General features: G+C 44.9%; 1 protein-coding gene across 1 annotated transcript in view; it reads right to left on the reverse strand.

Moving 5' to 3' along the window:
- The window catches only part of strc1 (stereocilin 1), a 36,864-nt gene that overhangs the window by 10,550 nt on the left and 12,210 nt on the right, over nt 1-14,104 (reverse strand). Inside the window, exons 12-23 of the mRNA XM_056278818.1 lie at nt 12,435-12,617; nt 10,132-10,170; nt 9,863-10,033; nt 9,219-9,359; nt 5,677-5,738; nt 5,022-5,157; nt 4,338-4,426; nt 3,734-3,869; nt 3,352-3,548; nt 3,156-3,246; nt 2,620-2,800; nt 1,187-1,362 (exon numbers count right to left, since the gene is read on the reverse strand). Of these exons, the coding sequence (XP_056134793.1) occupies nt 1,187-1,362; nt 2,620-2,800; nt 3,156-3,246; nt 3,352-3,548; nt 3,734-3,869; nt 4,338-4,426; nt 5,022-5,157; nt 5,677-5,738; nt 9,219-9,359; nt 9,863-10,033; nt 10,132-10,170; nt 12,435-12,617 (1,602 nt within the window). The remainder of the gene's footprint in view (nt 1-1,186; nt 1,363-2,619; nt 2,801-3,155; nt 3,247-3,351; nt 3,549-3,733; nt 3,870-4,337; nt 4,427-5,021; nt 5,158-5,676; nt 5,739-9,218; nt 9,360-9,862; nt 10,034-10,131; nt 10,171-12,434; nt 12,618-14,104) is intronic.

Below are 14,104 nucleotides of genomic sequence, written 5' to 3' on the forward strand. Positions count from 1 at the left end.
TTGTGGTTGACCTCAGGTGTACAGTTTCACCCCCGTCACTGATATTGGACATAATAAGTCTCTTCCTGTGGGTGGAGTGTCAGCTTGCTGTTACTTGATTTGACGAGTGGAGCGTCGTGTTAACACCGACTCCCAGATGTTCTGGTTCTGGTTCCCTGCACCGTCCTCTGGTTGATGTGATGGCGGCTATGTGTGTGTGTATGTGTGTGTGTTTCCCCTCTTATAGAAAGTTCTAACCAGCTTGATGCAGACAGGAAGGGATGTGACCAGCGATGGATTCTTCCTAATCAAGGTGATTGACATATCGCCAAGCACTCCCGACACTCTTCTCCACCCACTCCACCCTGCCTGCACTCTCTCCTGCAATCCCCGTTAGTTTGGGCAGTAGATGGTAATATGAAAGGCTCCTACTGACTTTCATTCCTCTTCTCTCCAGTGCATACCTCCTCCTCGCCAGGTGTATTTTTGAGTATTTTTAAATACAAAATACCACTCACAGAAGTAACAGATTACAAATGACATCCTATTTTTTACCGACTGATGGAATACAAATTACAAAATACTCAAAAGGTAACTGAAATAAATATTTCAAATACATCTCTGGTCACATTAGATGAGGCCGCTCACCGCAGTAAGTCTTCGTGTGGGTTTTGCAAAGGCTTTAAAGGGAAAATTCGCAGATTTTCAACCGTATCTCTGTCTATCTGCCACAGGGGTAGCGCGTGAAAAACGGGTGGGGCTGTTCTCGATCGTTTCTGCATCTCTGGAGGCGGTGGAACAGAAGGTTTTTCTGGCCGCCAAGTGATGTATCGTGACGCCGGTTGGTAGCCAGGAATCTAAATACACCCAAACAGGGTTTCTAAATACTCTAATCTACTCTAAACACGCGGTTAAAAAACAAAACAAAACAAAAAAACATCCTCACTCTCAGCTAAGCTACATTTCAGTAGGTGTAAATGACATCTCACAACACTAACGCAGAAGAATTTAGGGACACTGATACAGAGACTTGTGCGCAATGCATTCTGGTATATGTAGGCACTGTGGGAAAGACTGAGCAGGCCAACACTGATTTCTCTGTCAATACAGTACACAGTGAGGACTTAATTGCTTCAGTCCACTACATTACACATCAGCACTGCTTGCACATACACAAAGCCATCGGTGAACTTTAACAGAATCTCACCTCTTTGGTTCTCTTGAGCAGCAGAGTGCGTTGGTAAGATGTGAGGTACGGGTCCCTGCCGATCAACTCCAGACAGTTGGAGAAGGCCGGCGAGGACATGGCGAGGAGGCTGTCCGTGGTCCAGGCAGAGGGAGCGGTTGTATGCAGCACCTCACAGCTGGGAATTACAGCAGGAGCTGCAGAGAGACAGAACAGCATGAGGCACCTGATCAGGACCAGACCAGATTATGTAAAAGGAAATGAAAAAATCTTTTATTGATGTTGGTGATAAATTATAAGCATGAATGAAAATGTTTTTAGATGCAAAGCGTCTCACGAACCTGGGTTTCCCACTCACTCACAAACTGACATTCAGTCTCAAGTTTAGCTGTACCATCTGTGAAGATTTGGGGTTTTGTGGTTGTGAGTGCGTCTAAAAAATACTACTATTCTCTCTCTTAGCTTGTCCTTCACATTCTAACACTTGGTATTGTCCATGTGGTTTGATTCGGGGTAGGATTTCACAGAAACACCATCGACAGATGAAAATAAGACTTCTATATCACTTTTTTCTCCCCCTTTTTCTCCCCAGTTGCATCCGGCCAATTATCCCACTCTTCCGAGCCCTCCTGGTCGCTGCTCCACCCCCTCTGCCGATCCGGGGAGGGCTGCAGACTACCACATGCCTCCTCTGATACATGTGGAGTCGCCAGCCGCTTCTTTTCACCTGACAGTGAGGAGCCAGGGGGATGTAGTGCTTGGGAGGATCACGCTATTCCCCCCAGTTCCCCCTCCCCTCCAAACAGGTGCCCCGAACGACCAGAGGAGGCACTAGTGGAGCGACCAGGACACATACCCACATGTCCAATTGTGTCTGTAGGGACACCCGACCAAGCCGGAGGTAACACGGGGGTTGGAATCGGCGATCTCCGTGTTGGTAGGCAACAGAATAGACCACCACACTACCCAGACGCCCCCCTCTAACACCTTTAACATGTTTCAACAAATCTATTTTTAAATAAAAGTTTTGAAATGTTTCTGATGGGTCAGCTTGCTTTTCTGGGTTGTCGGTGAGCTAAAATAAAAGCGTGATTCAGCGGAGCTAATGTTAGCTCTGCTGAACTGCTGCACAAGCATCAGTTACAATGTCAGCGTTAAGCGTCCAGTCAGGATACAATGTGACTAATATGTAACATTAGCTACTCAAATGAAAACGTGCAATCTACACTAGACCTACGACCAATACTAACGCAAGGCAATGATGCTGTATTTTTCTGTTCACAACAAACTCGCACACAGTCACACAACATTTGTGCTTCACATCGATGACACTTTGTTTCCTCACTCATTCATTGGAAAACATTTATGTTATGGCCATTTCCATTGTTATTACTGAACATTTGGGGGGAATGTTCCGGTTCTTCCATAGATGTCAGAACGAAAGAAATGCTCACGTGAGAGACGGCCCACCCTGAGGAAGCCAAGAAAAAACTGAAGGACAAACTGCTGCTTGTCAAACAAACTCTGCCGCTCATGCTGGTCCCCGCCTTTCATACAGTGGACCCCAACATCCCCAGTTTCCCACTGAGTCTGGCTTAAGAACAGCCTCTCGATACGTCCTGGGGTTATCAAATCCTACACACACACAGACAGACAGACAGACACACACACACACACACAGACACAAATAGTCAAAGGGGGATAACAGGAACCACAGCATCTGATCCTGACACCTATTGGTGATGTGACACCTGTCGGGTTCATTTCCAGCCCGCCCTGCTATCAAGTGACAATCCTAACACCCCACTGTGGATTTCCCGATATACAGGGAATCTGTTACAACAACGGGGATGTGGGAGTTTTTTATGTTGGTTTGTTTTTTTGGTATGTCAATCTCAGAGGCAAACCATCCAAATTTGGAGACTAATTCAACATGACACTGAATGGAAAGAAGAAGAAGAAAGCTGTGAAAGCAGTGGGGCAAACTCACTTGGGATATCTCTTGCAGCTTGTCTTTGGGTAAGAAGAATAGAAATCTGTCCACCTGATCAAGTGTTACCTGGTTCCAGTTCTGGACCGGGCTGTAAGGAGGAGAGAAAAACACCTGACCTGGGGGACGGGGATAATATGTGAACACCACATAATTTGCCCTCTGTCTACCTACACTGCAAGAGGTGCCACCATACCCAAAAGTGCCCGTCTCCTGCAAGATGCGAGCTACAAGATCTCTTTTGCTGGCGCTGTAGCAAAGTCCCCGTAGAAACTCCAGATTGTTGACGAACCAGCTCCTCCTCAGCTGCACAAACACCTCATCCACCACAAATGTCGCCATGATGTCCAGCGAGCGGAACTCCTCCTCCGTGAACTCCCCCGTGTACATGCCCTGTAGGGGAAAAGGGCGTACATCGTTCACTTAAGTTGGCGGTGACCGCACCACACCAAAGACAAAACGAGCAAAACGCTGCACTGTGCTTCGCCGTCCCTCCTTCGTCCAAAACAAGAAACGACCACTTCTTCCTCCGTCAGGCTTGACAGTCTAATATCAAATCAAGATGTTGTCACACTGACCATTCGCTGCACCATCTTGTCCACCAGGAGTTCCTGCTTTGCTCTGGGGAGGGACAGAAACTGAAGCGGGTCGTGGATGATCAGTTTTCTTAAATGATCCATCATGTCCACGGGGAACTTCTTTATGGTGCTCACCCTTCACGCAACCACAAAACAAAATCACATAAAAATTTAAGGAAACACAGAAGAGAAGATACGTACAGGAAGTGCCACAAGCGAATTTTCCTGTTTTTGGATGTGGATGATAGATCACAATGTGGCAACTAAATGATACCGAGGCTGTTCATTTTCATTTAGGAGCAAAGAAATCAGTTCATTTCCATCTGTAAACTGTCAGCTGGACCAGATGTTGTTACCAAATACCCCAGAGTGAATAAGGGGACCAGGAAAAGTGGTGCATATCAATGATCTATCATGACTATAGGACGTGTTGGCGAGTTAGTTAGTTCAGCCTCGAAACCAAGTTTGTGTGCACTCATCAAATAGATCTATTGAGATCGCTGTTTGTTGCTTTTCCCAGATCACATTCTTGAAGAACGTGCATATACTTCTATCCATATGCAGACATCCACACTACGCAGATGATTGACAGCTGCAGACTCACGGAAGGGCCAGAGCGATCTCAGCTCCAAGTTCTCCGAGCAGCTCCGAGAAGAACTCAAACTGGTACAACACCTCAATCACACACTTTTTCTGTGCGGACAAGCAAAGAAACATGGGTAGTGTCACTGGAGACAGATCAAACCACATTTTCCAAAATCCTCTTACAGTTGAGATTATCTCATCCGCTAAGAGCCTGACATTTAATACACTGTGATTGAACACACTATCGGCACCAAGTCAAATATTCCTAAAATCCAGCTGTTTTTTGTGTTAAAGGGAAAAGATAGGCTATCTAAAGTTGAACGTGGATTTTTATTTCAACCCTGGTAGACTGAATAGGATGAGTCTTTTGCAAAATGATTCAGGTTGGAGATGTAGTAAAACTTAAGGGAAATTAATGCATATCTCATTGGAGTGTATATTGGTGCACAGTTTGTGGGGGGGGGGGGGGTTGGGGATTACAGAAGAGGCATCTTAGTTTTCTATTCCCAAGACACCTAGACACCTGCCCTTTACATCAGAATTAATAGAAATATGGTTTGAAATGTTGTGTTTGGGCACCATAACAATACTAAGGCTGGTCACAAGTATTGCAAAAGCACCTAAAGCACACCAGTCTTTACAGAATGGATGGATTTATTGATTAAAACAGCTTTGTGTGAAATGACGTGTCATGTTGTCTTACTAGGGAAGTATGCAGCGGTCCCGGCTGCTCTCTCAGGAATGCCAGGATGTCTTTCACCGACGACGACACCGGCTGAGTTTGGAGGAGTCGCCGTAAGACCTCGCAGCTCACTCCTTGACCCACTGTCCCAAGTTTCCTAGATAGATAAAGAGGGTGAGGTAGATACACATTTACACCTATTACATTAGCGATATGTCAAAACAAAAATGTCCTTACAGGAGAGCAGATGGGGAAAAGTAAAGTCCCTGTTACTCTCACTGAGATGTACTAGATATGGGGAAAGAGACAAGCACAGAAACAAGTACTCAGGGAATGCTTATTCAAATGCACCTGGGCACACAAGCATTATTACATCTTTGTTAAACTGAACTAGGACAAACCAGTATTTTAACTCGTGAAATCACAACACAATGCACTCTGTATGACATCATACTCCCTATTTTGTCAATCTTCCTGTATTTATTTTAGAGTTTCAACACATAAAAACATTCAAGTGCATTATGTACAATTCATTTCCTCGTTATTTCTATCCATGCAGATGGAGGTGAGTTAAGTCAATGCCATCTCTACACTGAACCATGACTTCAGAATTCAGACATTTTCTCTCTCTCTCTCTCTCTCTCTCTCTACACACACAATTCTCAATTTCACTCACAAGAGGTCTCCTTTCGTGAAGCTCGGTTTAGATTTAATCACTTCTTTGAATATCGCCATAGCCTGGGGAAGAAATCAGGTAAAAAATAATTAGTATGGGAAGGATTCTTCCCCTTTCTCTGTCAGCAGACGAGTATAAGCACAGTGTTACGTCCGGTGGAGTGGAAAAGCTTATTGAGCCTGTGACACCGGAGATCTGGTAGGACTGACAGATTATGTCTGTGCTGTTGCTTTGTGGAGGAAAAAATAGGGACAAATGCACATTGTCTATACACAAACCCTATTACATGGTGGTCTTTGCTCTGCTTAATAATTCAGCATCTAATCAAGACTGTGTCATACACACCAACAGAGGAGACATACAACAGATTAGGAATGATGTCATTCATAGGCTAAAACTGTCTTGCTCAGACTACAGAAGGTGTGTGTGTGTGTGTGTGTGTGTGTGTGTGTGTGTGTGTGTGTGTGTGTGTGTGTGTGTGTGTGTGTGTGTGTGTGTGTGTGTGTGTGTGTGTGTGTGTGTACACTTCTATTTGTGAGGACCAATTTGAGTGTTTCAGAGTGAGAACATTTTTACAAAGTGAGGACATTTTGGCCAATCCTCAGTTCTTTAGGGGTCTAATTTTAGGGCGAGGACCTGGGTTTAGGGTAAAAATTAGGATTAGGTTAAGGTTAGGGTAAGGGTTAGGTCAGGCATGTAGTTCTGATAATCTGTTAATTTGCCAGAAAGCAGTTAAGGATGCGAGATCGGCTTACTTCTCTGAATTGATATCTAGAAATAACCACAATCCTGATTCTGTTATTAATGGTCCCACCACTTCTTTTTCTGAACCTGACGCTGAGCTGTCTGAAAAATGTCTCACTCATTTTGTAAATAAGGTGGAAAATATCAAGTCCAGCCTAACCCTTGTATTCTTTTAATTTCCCATGTTAATTTTGCCTCTTTTACCCTGTTTCAACCCATTACAAATTCAGTGATAGAGAGAAGAGTGTCCCATATTAACTCCTCCTCCTGCATCTTGGACATCATCCCCACTAAGCTGCCCAAGGAGTTTTTTTCCCCACTGTTAGCCCTGTTTTTCTGCAAATGTTCAATAATTCTCTGGCCTCTGGTTCTTTTCTAGACAGTTGACAGCATGCCATTGTTCACCCATTGCTAAAGAAACCCAATTTCAACCCCCTTTCCTTAAGTAACTGCAGACCAATCTCCAAATTGTATTTTTTATCTAAGCGATATCTTTTACAAATACTAATAGCGTTAACAGTTTCCAGTCTGGTTTTAGAGCACTTCATAGTACTGAGGCAGCTCTTGTTGAGGTTACTAATGTCCTACTGCTGACTGCAGACAGGGGTGACTGCTCGATTTTAGTTCTTTTAGGTTTAAGTGCTGCCTTTGACAAAGTCGATCAAAACATCCTCTTACATCGCTTGGAGACTTGAGTAGGCATCAAGGGCTCGGGTCTTAGTTTATTATGCTCATACCTTGCCAACAGAATGTTTCCTGTCATTCTGGGTAACTCTATTCCCCCAATGGCTCTTTTGAGTTGTGGTGTCCCTCAAGGCTCAGTTCTTGGCCCCCTTTGTTTTCTATATACATGCTGCCTCTTCGTCAGGTTATCCAAAGTCATGATGTGTTTTACCATTTTTATGCTGACGACACTCAGTTACACATACCACTAAAACCCACAGATTCCAGTGGCCTAGCAAATCTCAAAACTTGTGATATTAAATCCTGGATGTGCCAAAATTTTCTTAAAATTTAATGACGATAAATCTGAGATCATTCTGCTCAGTCTCCGTAATTCCATCAGCTCTTTTGGTACCAAGCTTGGTTGTCTGTCAAATACTGTTAAGCAGGCTGCTAGGAATTTAGGGGTAATATTCGATCCTAACCTCTGTTTTGTTTAGTTTTTTGGGGGATTTTCCCCCCTTTTTTCTCCCCAACTGTACTTGACCAATTACCCCACTCTTCCGAGCCATCCCAGTCACTGTTCCACCCCCTCTGCCAAACTGGGGAGGGCTGCAGACTACCACATGCCTCCTTCGATACATGTGGAGTTGCCAGCCGCTTCTTTTCACCTGACAGTGAGGAGTTTCACCAGGGGGACATAGCACGTGGGAGGATCACGCTATTCCCCCCAGTTCCCCCTCCCCCCTGAACAGGCGCCTCGACCGACCAGAGGAGGTGCTAGTACAGCGACCAGGACACATACCCACATCTGGCTTCCCACCCGCAGACATGTCCAATTGTGTCTGTAGGGACGCCCCACCAAGCCGGAGGTAACACAGGGATTCGAACCGGCAATCCCCATGTTGGTAGGCAACGGAATAGACTGCCACACCACCCAGACCACCCTAACCTCTGTTTTGATAATCAAGTCAAAAATGTTGTTCGGTCATGTTTCTTCCAGCTCAAGGGAATCTCTAAAATTAGGTCATTTTTATCAATTACTGATCTCCAAAAAGTTGTACATGCTTTTATCCATTCTTGGCTACATTACTGCAACACACTTTACTCGGGTATCGGCCAGGGCTCCCTCCGATGTCTCCAGTTGGTACAAAACGCTACTGCTCAAGTCATTACCGAGACAAAGACAAAGACATGATCACATCACCCCTGTGCTTGGCTCCCTACAATGGCTCACTGTTAGATGTGGAATTGACTTTAAAATTTTATTGCTCACTCTTAAGGCCTTAAACGGTCTTGCTCTGATTTATTGAACTGGTATACGCCCTCTCGACCATTAAGATCTGCAGATGGAGCCCTGCTGGTTATTCCCGGGTCATGGTTTGTGACAAAGACTGATTGGGCTTTTGCTGTTAGAGCCCCCACACTATGGAACTGTCTTCCTATTGAACTAAGACACACTAATTCTCTAGCTTCCTTTAAATCTCTTCTTAAAACCCTTCTCTTTGTGAAGGCCTTTGGAAATATTTGATAATTGTCTTTATTTATTCATCTTGTTTTTATTCCCATTTATTTGGTCTTATTCATTTATTGTCTTTACCTCCTCTGTGCTCATGTCATTTGGTCTTATTCTCATTTTTGCCTAGGCTGGTTTTATTTCTTTTGTAAAGCACTTTGTAAAATTGTTAAGAAAAGTACTATATAACTAAAGATTACTATTATTATTATTATTATTATATTCTGATGGTTAAGGTTAGGGTTAAAGGCTAGGGAATTAAAATAGTAACTGAGGGGTCCTCACAAAGATGGAGGTGTGTGTGTATGTGTGTGTGTTTCTCTGTACACATACCAATCCAACTTTGCTTAAAAACATTTCGGCAAACTGTGATGAACAGTGTGATTGACTCTTGCATTATTAGCACTTCTTTTTGCATATTTATTCATCAAATTCATTTATATGAGTACAAACACACTTATCACCCATCACACACATCTCTGTTATTATGCTCCATCTGCAATCCATGCAATCACTGTAGGTAAATGTGTCCTTTGTAAAAGTATTGCTGAGGTCGATTGCCCCGGAGGACGTATAGGATTGTAGGATGGTGGCACGGGGGAGGGGGGGGGGTCTGTACCTGCTGTGTGTTCCAGGCCCTGGTGAATGTGGAGGTGCTGTTGGTTAACAGCGGGCGGGTCCTGGTCAGGACACTGAGCAGAGGTGTGGACCGAAGAAGAGGTTCCACTTTGTTCAGCCAGTCGACAACGTCCGGAGAGCCCTAGACAGGGACGGGAGACAGACGATGTGTCAAGTGTGTCAGAGACATCACCAAAACTTTTTACCCGAAATTAAACTAAATTAGATTAGATTAAATTAAACTGAATTAAATAAAAAGAGAAAAAGATGGAGGAACTTTCTGTCTGTCTTTGAAAAATTACTGATATATTTTTTTCTTTTTTGTCTTTGGGTGCAGATCAAGAGTAACTTAACCCTAGAGCATTTTATAGAGTTGGCGGATATCTACAGGAGGTTAAAGCCATGTAAAGGTTTAAAACATGGCAGGCCGGGCTTGGTACTCCGTGATAGCAGCATAAACACAGCTCCATTATATATTACATTCATTATAATGGATCTGTTGGATGTAGATGTACCAAAGAACCAGAACTGACAGTGCTATTGATAATTGTTGGTTCTGGTTCGTTCTGTCTGTCTGTCTGTCTGTCAATTTTGATAGATGTGCTGGCACATGTAAGTCCATGTGCATGTGTGAGTGTGTCGTACCCATAACTTGGTGGCAATGCTGTTGGCTTGTGGAGGACTGAGCCCTGGCGTGTGTTGGGCCATGTCAGGCAGAGATGACAGCAGGGTGTCAGCAGTCAGCGTCCACAGGGTCTCCACGTTCACCCCAGCAATGAGGGTGCCCAGCGCCCGCAGCCCTCCCGGGGCGCTCAGCTGGACACGGAGACAAGATGTCCAGGAAGGAGCGACACATGTAAGTGGAATATGTCTGCACGTGAAGCTCACTCTCTCACATGTTAAGAAGTACTTACTGTGTAACTTGTCGATATCTTGTCTAAAATTATTGCGGCCTGAAACAGAAACATACAGGTTACTAGCTCAGATCTCAGTAGTGACGATACCAAATTATTACTAATACCTGAGGTTCACAATTCAAATTAGGGCTGAGGAATATTTCAATATCGTTATTTGTCGTATTCTAATACAGTTTTGTTGTCTATGTTAATGAGGATGAGAATCTAGTACATGAAATTCCTCTAAAAATGAGGCCTGAAATAGTTGAGTAAGTAATATTTGAAAGCTAGTTTTTGTTTGATATTATATTTTACATTACCAAACAGTTCGATGTGATGAAACTCAGTTGGATTCTTCTTATTTGGGGGGGGACCCCACTCTTTTTCTCCCCAATCGTGCCTGGCCAATTACCCCACTCTTCCGAGCTGTGCTGGTCATTGCTCCACCCCCTCCGCCGATCCGAGGAAGGCTGCAGAGTACCACATGCCTCCTCCGATACACGTGGAGTCGCCAGCCACTTCTTTTCCCCTGACAGTGAGGAGTTTCACCAGGGGGATGTAGCACATGGCAGGATCACGCTATTCCCCCCAGTCCCCCCCCCCCCGAACAGGCGCCCCCTGACCGACCAGAGGAGGTGCTAGTGGAGTGACCAGGACCCATACCCACATCCGGCTTCCCATCCGCAGGCACGGCCAGTTTTGTCTGTAGGGACGTCTGACCAAGCCGGAGGTAACACGGGGATTCGAACCGGCAATCCTCGTGTTGGTAGGCAACAGAATAGACTGCCACACTACCCGGACACCCCCTCAGTTGGATTCGTAAACATGGTGTTTTTGCATATGTAAGCAGATACTGTGACATATCAATATTATGTAAAATTCCCTATGAGTATCGTGACAATAATGTTTTCCATAATTCACACGGTACACAACAAGCTCTGCCCTGTTCTCTTCCCCTCCATTCAAGACCTCTCATGCCCCCTGGAAACAAAAGACAACAGCTGCAGGCTGAAGATAAAGTCAGAGGCTTGAGTTTGAATGTATGTTTATGGCCGAGCATCCGACAGGTCTCCCCCCTCCCCTCCGTCTTATCTGAGGGTCAGTGTGTTCTGAAGACTCGCCGTCCGACAGCTGTCACCTACATCCGCCCCACCAGAAGGAAACCAGCCAGGTACGACACACTGGGGCCTGGGCAGCAAAACGGCCGGATGGTACCCAATTTTCACCAGACTTGTCTCACATCAGTTTGTCGTGCAGCCAACCAAAATTGGGGGGGGGGGGGGGAATAAAAATCCACATTGTGGTATTGTTTTTTTGCATATATTAAGGAATGAAAAGGAGCTACAGGTTTTCACCAGATATATGTAGCATTTAACTTTCGAAGCTCCATTTGCAAAGAGTTTATCAATCTAGTGATGGTAAGGGTGATTTTAGAAGGGAAAAAAGGCAGACATACAAGAAGTCATTAAATCAAAGACTAACTCATGGAATTTGTCAGATGTACTACAATACCTTTTTTCAAAAGTAGTCATAAAAAGCAGACCTTGCTACATTTTGTTTTCTATCAAATTAGAGTTTTAGGGTGTCCGGCTAGCGTGGCAGTCTATTCCGTTGCCTACCAACACGGGTATCGCCAGGTCGAATCCTCGTGTTACCTCCGGCTTGGTCGGCCGTCCCTGCACACACAATTGGCCATGTCTGCGGGTGGGAAGCCGGATGTGGGCATGTGTCCTGGTCGCTGCAATAGCGCCTCCTCTGGTCGGTCGGGGCACCTGTTCGGGAGGAGGAGGTGGGGAACTGGGAGGAATAGCGTGCTCCTCCCACGCGCTACGTCCCCCTGGCGAAACTCCTCACTGTCAGGTGAAAAGAAGCGGCTGGTGACTCCACATGTATCGGAGGAGGCATGTGGTAGTCTGCAGCCCTCCCTGGACCAGCAGAGGGGGTGGAGCAGCGACCGCGATGGCTCGGAAGAGTGGGGCAATTAGACAGGTACAACTGGAGAGAAAAAGGGGGGAAAATCCCCCCCCCAAAAAAAGAGCTTTAGCTAACATGAGTTATGCGCCCAATTTGGCCTACAACGCATCTTTCCTGTGACTATAGCACATGTGCATATCAGGATTTCAGTTCTGAAGGAGCATGTTGCTCAGCACTAGTTTGTAGTATTACTAGTTTGTAGTTTGTAGTATTAATTAACCAGTATGAAAGACCGTTGATTTTAATTTCATATAGCAATAGGACGAACCAGGCGAGCTGGTTGATGCGTGGGCTTGCCAATTTCGTTATCTTCAACATTATGTCATGGGTCATGCGTGTAAAGGTACCTGCGTGGGGCTGAAAGACACCGAGGCCAGGGCAGGGAGGGCGGGGAGCAGCTGTGATTGGCTGAGGTTTTGCAAGAAGTCTGCACCCAGCCAGGGCAGGAAGTGAGCCAGTTCAGCCAGACGGGTGGCGGGGAGTGATGGTGGAGACTTGAACTCCGTGCTGCTTAAAAACAAACTGGAGATCTGGATGCAAAGAGAGGAACAAACACAGAAAGTATGAATGTTCAGTAACACTCGTGTCAGCATCTTTTCATGCCGTCACAGATATACACTCATGTTCATTATGAAAAACAGTGAAAACACCACATTAGGCATTTAAATGACTAATTTCACATCCCCATTCACTGCCACAAATATCCTTTTTCTTTTCTGCGCTCAGTGATATTTATGTGTCAGAAATCATGTGACTGGAGAGGACTGCCAAGTCACTTCCTCAGCAAGCAGCTGTATAAATAACACCGCTTGAAAATGCTGAGCAATGCATATGCAAAAGTAGATTATTGTGCAACAGTGACGGCAAGTACAGTGGTTAAGTTTAGGGTAAAGGTTAGCTTGCGGTTAAGTTTAGGGTTAGCTTTAGCTGGCAGTTAAATTTAGGGCTAGCTAGTGGTTAAATTTAGGGTTAGCTTGAGCTGGCAGTTAAATTTAGGGCTAGCTAGTGGTTAAATTTAGGGTTAGCTTGAGCTGGCAATTAAATTTGGGGCTAGCTAGCAGTTAAGTTTAGGGTTAGCTTAAGCCAGCAGTTAAATTTAGGGCTAGCTAGCGGTTAAGTTTAGGGTTAGCTTTAGCTAGCAGTTAAATTTAGGGTAGAGGCTAGTTACCGTCGATGCAGAGAACGGTCAACTGAGCATGCGCAAGTACTCTTTGCCTCCGTTGTTTGGGTAGGTTAAGGTTAGGGTTAAAGTTAGCTAATCAGACGCAGAGTAGGTGTGGGTCTTCCTAGAATCCTAGCGCCTGGATGCTACGCGGGGCGTGTGGAGGCGTGGTAGAGGGATTTTGCGCATTTTCAGTTGACCGTTCTCTACTCCATTTCCGTTCTCTGCATCGATGGGAACTAACCTCCACCTTAAATTTAGGGCTAGCTAGCGGTTACATCTAGGATTAGTTTTAGCTGGCAGTTAAATTTAGGGCTAGCTAGCGGTTACGATTAGGATTAGTTTTAGCTGGCAGTTAAATTTAGGGCTAGCTAGCGGTTACGTTTAGGATTAGCTTTAGCTGGCAGTTAAATTTAGGGCTAGCTAGCGGTTACGTTTAGGATTAGCTTTAGCTGGCAGTTAAATTTAGGGCTAGCTAGCGGTTGCGTTTAGGATTAGCTTTAGCTGGCAGTTAAATTTAGGGCTAGCTAGCGGTTACGTTTAGGATTAGCTTTAGCTGGCAGTTAAATTTAGGGCTAGCTAGTGGTTAAATTTAGGGTTAAGGTTAGGTAGTGATTTCTGAGAATGTCTGCGGAGACTCAAGAGTTTAGAGAAGTAAGAACATCCACATCTTAAGTATTTGGTGACGACACAGAGACGTCACTTAGAATCAGACACACTGATGTTTTCTACCAGTATAACAGCATTTTGCAACTAATGTGAATTTTTGTCTGTATTGTAGCAAATTCAGGGGGGGGGGCGACCACAGGAATGTTAGTATTTTATCATACTTTTTTCTGTTTTGGACCCCCCCCC

The sequence above is a fragment of the Lampris incognitus genome, chromosome 4 (genome assembly GCF_029633865.1).
Source record: "Lampris incognitus isolate fLamInc1 chromosome 4, fLamInc1.hap2, whole genome shotgun sequence".
Lineage (NCBI taxonomy): Eukaryota > Metazoa > Chordata > Actinopteri > Lampriformes > Lampridae > Lampris > Lampris incognitus.